At 33.2% G+C, this 16,860-nt stretch overlaps 1 protein-coding gene across 1 annotated transcript; it reads left to right on the top strand.

Annotated features, from left to right (window-relative positions):
• Positions 1-2,040: 2,040 nt before the first annotated feature.
• LOC149576592 (germin-like protein 1-1) lies at positions 2,041-3,230 on the top strand. The gene has a single exon (XM_089818097.1). The coding sequence runs from the start codon at positions 2,474-2,476 to the stop codon at positions 3,122-3,124; it is 651 nt and encodes a 216-aa protein (XP_089674223.1). The 5' UTR covers positions 2,041-2,473; the 3' UTR covers positions 3,125-3,230.
• The last annotated feature ends 13,630 nt before the right edge of the window (positions 3,231-16,860 follow it).

Here is a 16,860-nt window from a genome sequence, read left to right as displayed (position 1 = left end):
CTAATTAAGTGGGCTTGACCCATTCAACTTCAGATCCCCATACAATCTTAATCCTCATATTCATCCCCTTTTGGGAAAAGCTCCATACATTTGGTCACATGGATCTTGTCCCCTTAAATACCAATTTTTAAAAAATCATTTATTCCCATCTAATCTACCATCACCCTCTCAACTCTACTTGACACCATCCCATAAAATGTGAAGATCAATTCATTCTGCACCCTTGTTCTTCATCTTCCAATCTCAATTCTTGGTTTTTTTCAATCTCAATTCCTATATGTTTAGAAATCAACCTTTTTCATCTCGATTTCACTCTTTTTATCATTTAGTTTTCATTATGGTGTCAAACTTTCAAGTAAACATATGACCAATCATTCATTTAGACAAATCTACACAACAAATAATCTAATACACTATAATTTTATTAAATTATAAACCTATTCAACTTTTTAACTCTTTTGTTTAAATTTTATATTTATTTGATTTGAATAGCTAAATCATTCACTTATTCAACATAAATTTTCATACATACATATTTTAAATATTAAATACATAATGTTTATAAAAAAATGATTTATATTATGTGTGGGTAGACTATTCCTTCTACATAAAAAAATATATTTTTAAGACTATTAAAGTTGAAGAGGCCCCAATAGAAGAACCCTATCTTGAAGTTTGTTAAAGATATGATTTATACTCAATACTTCATGTGTCCAAATTAAAGCAACTTGTCAATATACACATACATGACCCACATCTACATGTGTGACATAATAATTTAAAAATAGATAAATAGGCTATATATGAACTCAAACAAAGGCATGTGTTCATTGTACTTCGATTCATTCACATGCCTTATAAAAATCTCCCTTATGACAAATTATAAAGTATTTTCTTAATATTATAATAAAATAAATTGTATGATTAATTGTAATATATATTGTTAAAAATATATATTTAGAAATTAAGTTTATCAGTAATATAATTGGTTAAGGCTTTGAGCTCTTCTCATATACATTTTGAAGTCGATTAGCTCTAAGGTTTTGTGATGGGCATGACTTGCATGTGTTTTGCACTCATTCTTTAAAGACTAGTCTTGTCTCAATTTAATAAATATTATAAATATAATTTAGGAATTAATTTAATTCGAGTATTATAGATGGCTAAGAACTTCCGATTTTCTCCATACAAATTCTAAAGTCAAATTGCTTTGATCTTATCTCATAGGTGTAGCTTACATGTGGTTCCATTCACCCTTGAAGAACTAGTCTCACCCCAACTCATTTTAATAAATTCCTAAAACATGACAAAATGATACAAGACCAAAAGATAGACCACTAGAAATTATCACTTGAGGTAGGTGGATACCTACGGAATTGTCAAAACTTGACAAGAAGATTTAAGACCAAAAGATAGACTAGTGCAAACTCTCACTTAAGACATGTGAATATCTTGAAATTTAAATTTAAAAAAAAAAAAAAAAAAGTCATTTAGAAATTCTGAGGTTGAGTTAGAGGGCCGGAGAATCCTTTCCCATAAGAGGTGGTTCCATACATCCTTAAAGAGATAGTCTCACCCCAACTCATATTAATAACTTCTCAAAACATGACAAAATGATATCGTAAGCAATATTAGATTTCCACTGTCCACGTCAATGTATCCTTACTTTTGGGTTCAATTGTGCAACAATTTTTTATCATCAATGGTTGAAATCATAGTACATAATTCATCATAAATATGATAGACTGCTAGAAATTATCACATGAAGCAAGTGGATATCTATGAAATCTAAAAGCTTGATAAAACGATTTAAGATCAAATGATATACTAATATAAATTCTCATACCTTGATATTAAAAACAAAATAAAAATCATTTGTAAAAAAAAAATTAAAAAATCATGGGCATTTTATCCAACGTAAAATTGGGAGTAGTAAATTTGTGTTCTAACACCTACGTGGAAGCAGAGGGGCAGTCCAGTCGAAAGTTCCCGACCGGCCACTTGCTTATACGGCCATTGAATTTATTCTTTAATTGCTTCCCACACAATCTGTCACTACTGTACAAGGAAAAAGCTTTCAAGGTAAAATTATTCAGTAAAAGCAGGGGAAAATAGGGAGGATCTGTAGAAAAACCGGCCAAATTTCAGTCCATAATCGCTGACCGGTCTATACTGCTTTGGATGCTTAGCCATTAATTCTACTCGTATTTCTTTCTGCACAATTAAAATACATTCCATTTCCGCGTCTTCAGCCCTTCCAGATGCCCTGAAATGTCAAAGAAAGAGACGGAAATGAGTAGGAAATTTCTAGGGTTTTATTATTATTAGTTTCCCAGTGTGTCTGAATTCCTATATAAATCCCCACAGAGGGAAGAATACTCAAATCGAAATCAATTTCTATAACCTTTCCCCGCTCACAAGCTAGATTTCAGAAAACCCAAATCAAATCCCGTTATCTTCCCCTGTTTTCTGAATGGCATTCTTCTGGATTCCCCTGTTTCTGCTCTTACTAGCGCCCGCTGTAAGATCAGATCCTTCGCCACTGCAGGATTTCTGTGTGGCAGATACAAGTTCCTCCAAAGTTCATGTTAATGGGCTTCCTTGTATCAAATCCACCAAGGTTTCCGCAAAGCACTTTACTTCTTCCGTTCTGAGCAAGCCGGGAAATACATCGGGAAACCCTTATGGCGCTAGTGTGCTCACAACTACGGCAGACCATCTTCCCGGCATAAACACTCTTGGAGTCATCATGACTCGCGTAGATCTGGCTGTAGGAGGAGGGATTCCCCCCCATTATCATCCCAGAGCCTCCGAGATCATCTTCCTCCTGGAAGGGACTCTCACGGCCGCCATTATCGACACCAGCAACAAGCTTTACTCTACGGAGATCAAAACAGGGGATGTTTTTGTGTTCCCCAAGGCAATCATGCACTATGTTCAGAACATTGGGAACACAAGCGCCACTATAATTGCAGCTTTCAACAGCCAGTCTCCAGGTAACGCTGTAATTCCATTTGCCCTCTTTACTTCCACTCCGCCCGTTCCCGACCAGGTCTTGGCCAAAACGCTCCATGTTACTACCTCTGAGGTTGATAAGATCAGAAAGAACTTCGGTACCAGCTGAGCAAAATCTTCATTTCATTTGTTTAAATGTTCCTCAAATTCGAATTCAATGCTTGTATACCCACATCTTGTAAATGAATAAAATAGCATCTCAATTTGGTTTCAAATGTGTTTTTGAATTCTCGAATCTGTTTCATTCTGGTATCCATGATTGAATGAATAAAATAACATCTCAATATCGTTTCTAATGTGTTTTTCAATTCTCGAATCTGTTTCATTCTGGTAAATCCAGATTGAGTGGCTTTTATGTGGATTACAATTTCTGGTAATGGAATTTTTCTGGGAATATTTTTCTTTTTCGCTTGGTTGTTCTTCCGATAACGAATTTATAGTTAGGGGTCACTGTTGAGAAGGTAGAGAGCCTTTCAACAGGGAGACCCTACCAGTATGAACAGTGTAAGAGGAATTCACATGATGCTATGTCGGCTTCTTTGATTTGCATAGCCTTTCAGAAAAGGTTCTGGTTCGGGTTCCTTCCTTAGTACAGAGATCAGAATTTTCTTTTAGGCTTTCAAATGTGCCCATCAAAAGGCCTTCTTTAAACTGAATCGTGTAATTTGAATAGTTTAGATTTTGATTCGAAGCGGCTCGAAATGAATCTACCCTGTTACGTTTCGCCGACCTCAATCGCTCACCTGACGAAAAGTTCGGCGCCGGACATTAAGATTCCGCATAACATCTGCCGAATCTTTAAGCGTGAGTTCTGATGAATTGCAAGGAAAATAAAGCGGCACCGCTTCTGATAGAAGATAAGATTTTACTCCAATTCGGGGTATATTGAAATTTGTTTGATTTAAACACTTTTTAACATATTCATCAGCATTGGCATCTTGGTGTACGAGGAAGGAGAAAATATTGGAAATTTTGGTTATTTTGCATGTTATGTAGGCTATTTAACAAATGGTCTTTACAAAAGTCTAGGGGAAGCAATAGATTTGATTCAACTATGTATTTTAATACTATTGAAAATTTTGGTTATTTTTCATGTTATGTAGTCAATTGATAAGCTATTTAAGAAATGATCTTTACGAAAGATTAGAAGCAACAGATTTGATTCAATTATGTATTTTTAAAATGACTGAAATAAATCTCTAGTCAACAACATTCCTGAAATAAATCCTTGACAACGACATTACTGAAATAAATATTCGACAACATGACTAATGAGTTCATGATATATTAGTAATAGGGGAAGGGTGAGAAAGAGAGAGGGAGGGAAGGATAGAAGGAGAAATCTTAATAAGAAAGGTATGTGCAAAAATGAATATGTTGAGAGATAAGTAGAGAGGGAAAGATTAGGGAGAGGGAGGGAAGGAGAGAGTTGGAAATGGAGAGGCATATTGAGGGAAGAGGGAGAAAGACAGAGATATGAAGTGTATATGGGGGAGATAGAGGTAGTGACAAGGAGGGAGGACTAGGAAGTGTGTGTGTGTGTCTTTGTGTGTGTGTGTGTTGGGGTTGGGGGAGCGGGGAGAGAGAGAGAGAGATTGTGTGTGGTAGGTTAGATGTATTTTTTATTTAATTATTCATGAACTTTTAAACAAGAGAATGTGATTAATAGCTTGAACAAGCGCAAACAAATGATTTTGAATTGGTGTAAATCCACACTTATCCAATGAATAAATTGGTTATTCAAAATCCCTATTCTTTCTTATAATCCTCTATAAAAATAAATGCAATGTTTTAAGTGTAGATAATTTTGACAATGTATAGTTTATATGACATCTACATTTATGAAACTAATCATATTTAAATGAGGTTCAAAACTAAACTTTTTATTTAATATATAAATATAGAATCCAAATCTATATTCATTCTATAGAAATTATATAAATATAGAATCTAGATCTATATTCATTATATTCTATTTAATATTCAAGAGGAGCAACACCAAGACTACAAAATATTAAAAATTATAAAGCCTTACAAACTACTAACTTTAAGTTAGGGTTGTTTAATGAATTAGTTTGGAAATCTTTTTTCTTTACCTTAGTACAAGGATTCATCTATGCTAGGGTCCTGGTCTCAACTAGATCCTAGTGCTAAGAATAAAAAATAAGTGTATTTTGAGCTATAAAAATAATAATTAATTTTTGGGTTGTAGAGGTCATTTCTGGTTTAAAAAGTGTTTCGATTTGTTTAGAATTAGTTCTCTAATGTCAACCATGAAGATCTAATTTTTTTGGAAGGGTTAAACTTACCTTTCAAATCAAAAGTTACGAGCTCTAGAAGTTAAGCCTCCCATGTTAGAAATATAAAAACATCTATACACACTAAAGAGCATTTGGAGAGAATTACACCCATTGAGAGACTTATGATGCATGTTATAAGACATCAAAAGTCATATTTGATTGGAGATAATCGAGCCAAAATGGAGTGCCCATGTTGGTGAGTATATTATGATGAAATTATGAAAGGTAAGAATAATATATTTTCTCTTACCTTGTGGACTCTTCTTGGGGTTTGGGCATTAAGTTCTCAATGAAGGATTTAAATGTGATATTTTGGTTGTCTTGGGTTGATTGATTTTTAATTACCACTTGAAGAATCCATGTATAACTTGTCCTATTCATCAGATCTTGAGATTGAGGTTTTGATAATTAATTTTGTAAGTACTATAATGTTACAAAATTAATCTAAATTCTTGGTTGCTGATACTTCTATATAGGCTTGGAGTCTACAAATGTATTGTAAGATTTGATTAATAAATAATACATTTTTTTGTCTTGAAAGAGTTTTTCTCATGTACACTACTTTTGGTATATTAGTTTTATGTAATTTCATTTTAACTATATAATTTTTAAATTTATTGTTGCACATTATATTTCTCATAGATTAGAGTAGAAACCATATTTTGAATCTTAATTTCCTTTTATTTGGCATTAAATCTTGATCACTTAAAATTTTAGGTGTTAGGGACAAGAGGTTTTGCTATTAATCTCTGATCCAATAGGTGTTGGAGCAAAAAAAAAAAAAAAAAGTCCTTTATAGAAAAAATTGAAAACAAATCAAAGGTAAAGATGACAAAGTTCATAATATAAGTATTTGAATATTATGAGCTCAAAATAGAAAATTGATCATGGATAGAGATCTGTACATTATAATTTACACATCCAAACCTACATATTGGTCTAAGAAGATAAGTATGTAATTTGAGTATATTTGGTCAATTTGATATGGTGATTGTCAATAGAGACTTCCACAATAGATCATTTTAAGAAAGTGTGGGGAATTCATTAGGTTTTAAAATCTCGAGAAAAAATTATATGTTTAGAAATAACTAATATATCCTTAAGATAAAGTATGCTTTACTTACCGATAAAAAAAAGATAAAGTATGCTCTCATTCTATGAATAAAAATCTATACGCTTTTGGCATGATTATTACCTAGTTGCTCTCAAGTAGAGTGAATATGGAGGAGAATAACAAACAATTCATGACTGTGTACATTCTTTGCTAGATTCATGATACCATCTTGTTATGGCTATTGGAATCACTACCCCAAATCTAAATATAGATCAAGCATTTGCATCATTATTTTTTGAAGAGAAGTGATGAAAACATTTTATATCAATCTAAGAAAGACATATTTTCTCATGGATGAAAAGATATAAAGGAAGAAGAAGGGAAAATAATAAGGACATTCTAGATAAAAATCTCATGGTATAACCTAATAAAAATGTTGGAATTGTGGCAATCTTGGTCCGATACCACAAGATAATGCATCTAAATTTTGAAAAGAAAAAGTGGTTGTGATGAGTCCAAAAGTCCTCCTAGGATGATGGTGTTGTCTTTTTCATGATCTTAGCTATATGTGTATTTGATTTTGCATGGTTGTTTAACTTCTGTGCCTCTTTCCAAATAAATTACATTGGGTTTCACCCTTAAATATGATGAATATATTGGTGAGAAGGTTTACATTAGAGATAATTTGCATTTAAATATTACTAGCTTTAGAAAAGACCAAATCCAATCAATTGATGGATGAGTGGATGAGGTCAATAGTTTATTAAATATCCTTGTTTTGATGCATAACCTACTAGTAAATAAATTTAATGATTAAGTGTGGGTTTTATCTTCTCAAGTAAAGGGTGAAATATGTTAAAAGGGGATGTAGTGCTTGCAATAAGAGTGTCTATATAAGTGATATATTATAGTTGGAAGTATGCGTATTTTAGTGTAACACCCCTTTTGTTCTTGTACTGAATAATAATATCTCGAATCAACATCTTTACAATTGAAACTAGTAGGAAAGAGAATAATAGTTGAGAGTGGTTTAAGGGCCCCAAGTAATACAATCTCACAAGGTCTCAATAATTTAATCTTGGGTTTGAATTTTGTGAGTGTAGTGTATATGGAGAAAACAATTCTTGGAATTCTTGTCAAAATGTTCTTGTAGATAGTCAATTTGTATGGCCTTAGTTATAGTTTGATCAATTATGGAGGTGAGATATAATAAGAGTGGACAATTTTTTATCGAATTGATATTATGAACCAAGTGATATCAATAATACTTTTACTTTATTATAGACTTACTAAACTATAAAGTGTTTTCTTAGAGCTCATAATTGTTTCCCTATAATGAATAGCCAGCCACTTTTCCGTATTTGTGCATCTCAATTGTCAATAAAACAAACGACAAAATATAGACTATATTACAACAAACCACCATTATTATATTACAACTAAAATACCCTCAACTCCAATACAAAAATCTACTCACCTAATAAAAACTCTAATTTAAATTCACAACTATAAAAATAATGCCAAGAAATTAAATATGTAAAAATAATTGTGATAAGTGTATTGAACAATGTACATAAAGTGAACCTTTTAAGATTCATAAAGATTACTCTTAAAACCTACCACTAAAGACAACTTTTAGATCTACGATTATTACAAACACCCTTTTAAATATACCAATCAACAAAACAATCTAGCTCGTACTAATTATTTCAATTAAAAAACAAACTCAATCTATATTATCTAAGGATTCAAAAAATGTTGTGAAGTGTTTGCACTCATGGCTCATTAGGACCATAATGGCTAAAATCTACAATGAGGAACACCTAATGCTCTACGATTTGGTTTCTTTTGAAATGACATGTCATCTCAAAACTATTGAGCATAATCATTGGATTTTCAATTATAAGCATCTCGGGCTGGAGTAGTACTGGGATGGGTGACCTCCCGGGAAGTCCCGGTGCTTCACCCCTGTGAGCATCACCTAGATCCAATGAGTGCTAAGTGTTCCATTTATTCTCATGAGAGATGGATTCATGTTGAATCACTACTCATGAAACATGGGTCATCGAGTTTGACTCAAAATCACACAGTTAAATCCTGATATTCACATCACAATTTGACTAGCGGTGGAAATCATCTCCTACTTATCAATTGATGAGCTTAAGGGGCTTTCTAATGGATGGTTCATAAGGCACAACACTTGGTGAAGGTTTTGCAAATGGGGTTGCAAGCTTTGGGTTTAACTGTGGAGGAAACTCCGTAGTTAAGCGCGCTCGGGCTGGAGTAGTACTGGGATGGGTGACCTCCCGGGAAGTCCCGGTGCTTCACCCCTATGAGCATCACCTAGATCCAATGAGTGCTAAGTGTTCCATTTATTCTCATGAGAGATGGATTCATGTTGAATCACTACTCATGAAACATGGGTCATCGAGTTTGACTCAAAATCACACAGTTAAATCCTAATATTCACATCACAATTTGACTAGCTGTGGAAATCATCTCCTACTTATCAATTGATGAGCTTAAGGGGCTTTCTAATGGATGGTTCATAAGGCACAACACTTGGTGAAGGTTTTGCAAATGGGGTTGCAAGCTTTGGGTTTAACTGTGGAGGAAACTCCGTAGTTAAGCGCGCTCGGGCTGGAGTAGTACTGGGATGGGTGACCTCCCGGGAAGTCCCGGTGCTTCACCCCTGTGAGCATCACCTAGATCCAATGAGTGCTAAGTGTTCCATTTATTCTCATGAGAGATGGATTCATGTTGAATCACTACTCATGAAACATGGGTCATCGAGTTTGACTCAAAATCACACAGTTAAATCCTGATATTCACATCACAATTTGACTAGCTGTGGAAATCATCTCCTACTTATCAATTATAAGCATTTCAAACCGCTAATAATTGTACAATAGGAATGTCTCCAACGCGCCATTTTTCCCTTGTCTTTTTCAAATAAATATTCTATGTTTTCACTCCTCCCGAGAAAAGAAATGGGTGCATGTGACCTTGCTTTTATACGAATTATAGCAATTTTTTTTTTTTTTAATGAATAGTTTGTTTTTTATGAATTTTATTTATTTATTGAAGTTATATATTAAAAAAAGGTAGAGACTATTGCAAAATCACGTTTCAAATACTATAATTAAAATTAGATTTAAAAACTTCTCATATTACTTTGACTTGACTAAAATAAAGCTATAATAAATTAATTAATTAGAATAAAGGTGTAATAACTTTGAATTAAGTTTAAATTGGGAAAATAAAGGTGAAGAAGGTTTATAATATTTAGTTTTAGATTTGAAGATGGACATGTTTGTCATAATTTAAGTTGTTTCTAGAGTTATATTATAATTTATAATTTAATAGTTTACTTAAAATTTATATAAAATTTGTGTCTTTATTTACTTTCTTTGCCAATCACTTTTAGTTTGTGGATTTTTTCTTTGCAATGTTGATATGTGTCATTGATTGCCCATCTTTTCTCTCTAGTTTGTCAAATACCTTTGTGTGTGAAAATTTGAGTATGAAAAATAAACAAAAATAATATTTAGGCTTATTCTATTCAAAACCTAAGTAACACTAAAAAACCCTAAGCTCACACCAACACTAGTCCTCATGGTGGTTATGGTCAAGAATGGTGGACTATGGCCCTAGCAACATAATGTTGTATTTTTAAGAGCTTTAGTTAATGCATTTTAAGCTATGAGATTGGATCAATGAGATAAAAAGTAAAGATCAAATATTCAAATTGGTTGAAGTCCTTGAGAGGATGAGAGAATGACAAATGTCATCACATGATTGGTGAGACTAGGAGGTTCCACGATTAAAGTCAAATTTATGGTAAAGTATCTAAAATGGATGGGCCATATGAAAGAATACTGGGGAGTACCCTTGAGGGATGGACAAGTACTTTTACCCATGTTATATGTGGAAAAGCCCATACCAAATATACAAGGCCCATACTTTTGTGTATAAAGGATCCCTACCTTTGTATAGCATAGATGATGTAGAGAATTTGAGGGATTTGTTTATACACGTGGATGATAAATGGGCTAATGGGTTTTAGCACACCTACCAAAGGTTTGAGGAAAAATAGGCAATCATGTACACAACAAATTTATTTAATTTTATGGACGAGGCCAAAAAATATCTAAATTTATTTATCTAAAGTAAAAAAATTAGAAGAATGATAACTAAATGACATAGCCTAGAAACATAGAGTGTATGAATAATGATGAATAAGGACTTTATTAATTTAGTAATACAATAATATCCATTTTAAAAAAAGGAATATTGGATATACAGGGATACTCAATCAATTAAGGAGGAAATTAACGTGTAAATATGCATTTGATCAAGTGTTACTTTATGTGTTACTTTGTTAATTAAATTGATAATATTAAATAATACCTTTACAAATTATCTACTTATGTTTCTAGACAAAACTGTGGTAATATGTTTGCATCAATGTTATGAAGCACACTCTATGATATATTACTAGGATGAGAGAGATTTAATTTATTTTTGTTAGCTCCCACATCCTAAAACTGGAATATGAAGTGTGATCTAAAATGTTGATATAAAAAATACAATATGGTTATCTAGAAGCATAAGTAGTTAATCATGATGAATAGTGGAAATTTGATGTCTCTAATGCCTTTAAGGAGTTGTCAAATCACTAGGAAGCATGTTCTCCAAGGTCAACCCTAGTAAAGGATTAGCAAGTTATGATCAATTCCCATGATCAATGACAACACATTTCATTTGTGCAAATGCCCCTAAAATGAATATGCAAAGAGTGATTCATTTTAGCGTATTAATTTAAAAAGGTCATATAACAAATGGTGCTTAAACTCTCTAAATTGTGAGAAGATATTCAAGTATGAGAGGATTGTTGATCCCAACTAGTACAAACAATTCTACTAGTTATAACAACAATCTTATTCACAAGATGTACATTACCACTTCTTTAGTAGTCTGGATAATGATAAATGCAATGATGTTAAATCATACAAGATCACACAAAGATGCATACATCAGTGACAAAGATATTTTTACATGGAAACCCAATGTGAGGGTGAAAACCATGGTGGGAGTAGTATACCCACAAACCTTTCCTTGCAAGTAAAAGGGTGCCCTGTTAAAGGCTCACATTCGTTCCTTCTAAGAACTCCTCATGTTAGGGATGAATATAATCTATTAGGATTACAACATCTTGTTAAAGCTACCTTGTTAAAGGATTTTTACCCCTTTCTAAGAGATACCTTACTAGAGGATTTCAAAGACTTATCACAAGTGTACCTTATCAAAGATTTACAATAGTTGTAATGGTAAGAAATCAAATTGAGGATTAGATCTAAATATTTGGCACAACTTGTCTTGTAGATCCATAGTGATACTCCACGAAGATTCTCAAATCCCCTTCCTTTGTTTTGGCTTAGCTTAGTCCACACACTTTTTTCACTTCCTCCTTTTATAATTTTTAAATTTATTTTTTGCACATTATATGTCTCATAGATTAGAATAGAAATCATATTTTGAATCTTAATTTCCTTTTATTTGGCATCAAATCTTGATCACCTAAAATTTTAGGTGTTAGGGACAAGAGGTTTTGCTATTAATCTCTGATAAATAGGTGCTTGAGCAAAAAAACAAAGTCCTTCCTAGAAAAAATTGAATCCAAATCAAAGGTAAAGATGGCAAAGTTCATAATATAAGTATTTGAATATTATGAGCTCAAAATGGAAAATTGATCATGGTCTACATTATAATTTACACATCCAAACCTACAATATTGAAAAAAGAAGATTGAAACATATTGGTCTAAGAAGGTAAGTGTGTAATTTGAGTATATTTGGTCAATTTGATATGGTGATTGTCAATAGAGACTTCCACAACAGATCATTTTAAGAAAGTGTGGGGAATTCATTAGGCTTTAAAATCTCAAGAAAATATTATATGTTTAGAAATAACTAATATATCCTTAAGATAAAGTATACTCTACTTACTGATAAAAAAAAGAAGATAAAGTATGCTCTCATTCTATGAATGAAAATCTATATGCTTTTAGCATGATTATTGCCTAGTTGTTTTGGCTTAGCTTAGTCCACACACTTTTTTCACTATAAATATCCCAAATATCTTCCTAACTATTTCAGATAATTACAAGGCTCCAACTACAAAGTTGCTCAAATGCAACAAAAAGTTGTCAATGACAACATTGACAATTTTTGACCAACTTTTACATCTTTTGGAGTTTGACCTTCAAACTTGATCCAATGGCTACTAAACTTTACCAAAAGCCTTAGATGGATTAAATACAAGTAAAAAGGACCTTAAACCATCATCTTTGGCCATCCTACCCTCCAAATCACAAAAATTCCATATTTGACCTAACATGCAACTATGAGAAATTAAAGCTTCATAAGGCATCCTACGCTTAACAACTTCACCTTAAGACTAGGCTAGCCTATTATTGAACTAGTGGTGTGGCTAGAACCACTACAAGTGAAAATATCCTAGGATCCCTAGGTCTTCCATGAGCCTACCTAGATTCTCCTGCACCGGTCTTCTTGTTAACAGGTCACGTATCAATGTCAACACTTCAATGCTTACTCAATTCTTAAGTTAAATTCTCACCATTTTCTTTATTTTAGCTGAGCAAAATCTTCATTTCATTTGTTTAAATGTTCCTCAAATTTGAATTCAATGCTTGTATACCCACATCTTGTAAATGAATAAAATAGTATCTCAATTTGGTTTCAAATGGGTTTTTGAATTCTCGAATCTGTTTCATTCTGGTATCCATGATTGAATGAATAAAATAACATCTCAATTTCGTTTCAAATGTGTTTTTCAATTCTCGAATCTGTTTCATTCTGGTAAATCCAGATTGAGTGGCTTCCATGTGGATTACAATTTCTGGTAATGGAATTTTTCTGGGAATATTTTTCTTTTACGCTTGGTTGTTCTTCCGATAACGAATTTATAGTTAGGGGTCAGTGTTGAGAAGGTAGAGAGCCTTTCAACAGGGGACCCTACCAGTATGAACAGTGTAAGAGGAATTCGCATGATGCTATGTCGGCTTCTTTGATTTGCATAGCCTTTCAGAAAAGGTTCTGGTTCGGGTTCCTTCCTTGGTACAGAAATCAGAATTTTCTTTCAGGCTTTCAAATGTGCCCATCAAAAGGCCTTCTTTAAACTGAATAGTTTAGATTTTGATTCGAAGCGGCTCGAAATGAATCTACCCTGTTACGTTTCGCCGACATTAAGATTCATTCCGCATAACATCTGCCGAATCTTTAAGCGTGAGTTCTGATGAATTGCAAGGAAAATAAAGCGACCCCGCTTTTGATAGAAGACAAGAGTTTACTCCAATCCGGGGTATATTGAAATTTGTTTGATTTAGACACTTTTTAACATAGTCATCGGCAATGGCATCTTGGTGTAATGCGTATGGTGTACGAGGAAGGAGAGAATATTGGAAATTTTGGTTATTTTGCATGTTATGTACTGGTAAGCTATTGAACAACTGATCTTTACAAAAGATTAGGAGAAGCAACACATTTCAATTATGTATTTTAAATATGACTTAAATAAATCTCTAGACAACATTACTGAAATAAATATTTGACAACATTAATAATGAGTATTAAGGAGTTTATGATATATTAGTAATAGGGGGAGTGTGTGAGAGAGAGAAAGGGATAGATAGAAGGAGAAATCTTAAGAAGAAAGGTATGTGCAATAATGAATATGTTGAGAGACATAGAGAGAGATAAAGATTAGGGAGAGGGAGGGAAGGAGAGAGTTGGAAATGGATAGGCATATTGAGAGAAGAGAGCGAAAGACAGACATATGAAGTGTATATGGGGGAGATAGAGGTAGTGACAAGGAGGGATGACTAGGAAGTGTGTATATATGTCTCTGTGTATGTGTTGGGGGGGGGGGGGAGAGAGAGAGAGAGAGAGATTGTGTGTGGTAGGTTAAATGCATTTTTATTTAATTATTCATGAAATTTTATACAAGAGAATGTGATTAATACCTTGAACAAGCACAAACAAATAATTTTGAATTGGTGGAAATCCACACTTATCCAATGAATAAATTGGTTATGCAAAATCCCTATTCTTTGTTATAGTCCTCTATAAAAATAAATGCAATGTTTAGATGTAGATACTTTTGACAACTTTGGATAGTTTATGTGGCATCTACATTTATGAATAATCACATTTAAATGAGGTTCAAAACTAATTATTTTATTTAATATATAAATATAGAATCGAAATCCATTTTCATTCTATTGAAATTTGAGAGCCTATTATATACAATCCTTTAAATATGAAAAGTACATGACAAGCATATCTCTACATAGAGACACATCATGATTATGTTTGTTAAAACTCATATTTCCAACACACACTCCCATGAAATTTATTTCATCTTATAAACAAATGGTCCACATATAGCAAATAGTCTTATTATCCAATCATGTATAAATTGTTGGGAAAGACATCTCAATGTTTATCCTAATTTTTATAATTAAGTAGGGTTTTGAAAGGTTGCAAACCCTTCTACAAAGTGAAGGATGAAGTATGAAGCAAAACTAGGCATGGAAGAACAATCAAGAGGAGCAACACCAAGACTACAAAATATTAAAAATTATAAAGCCTTACAGACTACTAACTTTAAGTTAGGGTTGTTTAATGGATTAGTTTGGAAATATTTTTTCTTTACCTTAGTATAAGGATTCATCTATGCTAGGCTCCTTCTCTCAACTAGATCCTAATGCTAAGAATAAAAAATAAGTGTTTTTTGAGCTATAAACAAAATAATTAATTTTTGGGTTGTAGAGGTCATTTCTAGTTAAAAAAATGTTTCGATTTGTTTAGAATTGGTTCTCTAATGTCAACCATGAAGATCTATTTATTTTAGAAGGGTTAAACTTATCTTTTAGATCAAAAGTTATGGGCTCTAGAAGTTAACCTTCCATTTTAGAAATGTAAAAACATCTATGACACACTAAATAACATTTGGAGGGAATTACACCCATTGAGAGACTTATGATGCTGTTGGAAATGAGAATAGAGTAACTGAGAGGGGGAGGGGGTGAATTGGTTACTACAAAAATTTCCACAGTCCCTAAGATGTCTGAATATACCCTTGATCTGATTAATATAAAATTTTGAAACTTGATAATGCAGCAAATGATAAATATTAAGAACTGATATGTTATCATGCACAAAGTAATTCAACAATCAAGAACACAAGAGACAACAGATTTAACGTGGAAACCCAATATGGGAAAAACCACCAATGTAACTAGATACTGTTTTTCACTCTTCTGAAGTGAGCCCTATTAGGAGCCAACCCTGTTAAAGGTTACAAAACACACTGTTAGGTGTGACCCTGTTAAAGGATTTAATCACCCTGTTAGGAGTGGCCTTGCTAGAGGTCTTTAGAACAATTCAACTGAACTGTCACCTTGTTAGAGGATTTATTGAATGGCTATTAAACCAACTCTGTTAAGAGATTTTGAATTCACTGTTACAATGGTTAGAAAGCAACAATGAAGTGACCTGATATAATGTGCAACTTATCTTTGCTGATTGCAGATCTCTGTTATGCTTGACTGGATCCTTACTGATCAAATACAACTTTACAGCTCCTTCAACACATCTGATCCTTCATCAGACTTTGCTCAACATTCGCCTTTTCATACTATAATTCACATTCATAACTTCTTTTTCATAATCACACACCTTTTTAATTCATAACTTGAATGACCATATATACCTTTCAGATTATCTTAGTCGGCTCAAATCACTGACTAAACAAACAATTACATCAGTCGGCTAGAAGTAATTAATTAGCAAATCCCTATATTGGCTGACCCTGCACAGCGAACTTTGTTCAGAAAATAATTCCTGTGTTAACTGACTGAGTTCGGTTAATACAGTGAACTTCGTGACAATCCTTCAATTGCCAGGAGAACTCGGTAAGTACTGAGTTTCCTGAGATAACCGAGTGAGCTTGGTGGAAACTACGCTTTGGAGATCGAGTGAAGCTCGGTTAACACTGACTTCTCCATGATTCCTTTGATGATCGAGTGAGCTCGGTGGAGACTACCCTTTGGAGACCAAGTGAAGCTCGATTAACACTGACTTCCACATTTCTTTCGTTGACCGAGTGAGCTCGGTGAACACTGTCTTCCACATTTCCTTTGTTGACCAAGTTAGCTTGGTTAACACTGTCTTCCACATTTCTTTCGATGACCGAGTGAGCTCGGTTGGCACTGTAGATTGCATTGCAGACTATCTGAGCTCGGTGAACTTGAGACTAATGACTGATATGACATTTGGGTGATACCAAGGACAACATTATCCAACAATCTCCCTCTTTGGCATTGATGGCAACACAACATGTCATAACAGAATGAAATTTTGAAAATAAGTCCAACAAGATAACATACTTCTCCCTCCTTCAATAATC

This window comes from Cupressus sempervirens, chromosome 1 (assembly GCF_028749045.1).
Source record: "Cupressus sempervirens isolate cs-2001-9-10 chromosome 1, ASM2874904v1, whole genome shotgun sequence".
NCBI classification, from domain to species: domain Eukaryota; kingdom Viridiplantae; phylum Streptophyta; class Pinopsida; order Cupressales; family Cupressaceae; genus Cupressus; species Cupressus sempervirens.
The sequence above is the reverse complement of the archived record's forward strand: the minus strand, read 5'-3'. Positions and strand labels throughout refer to the sequence as shown.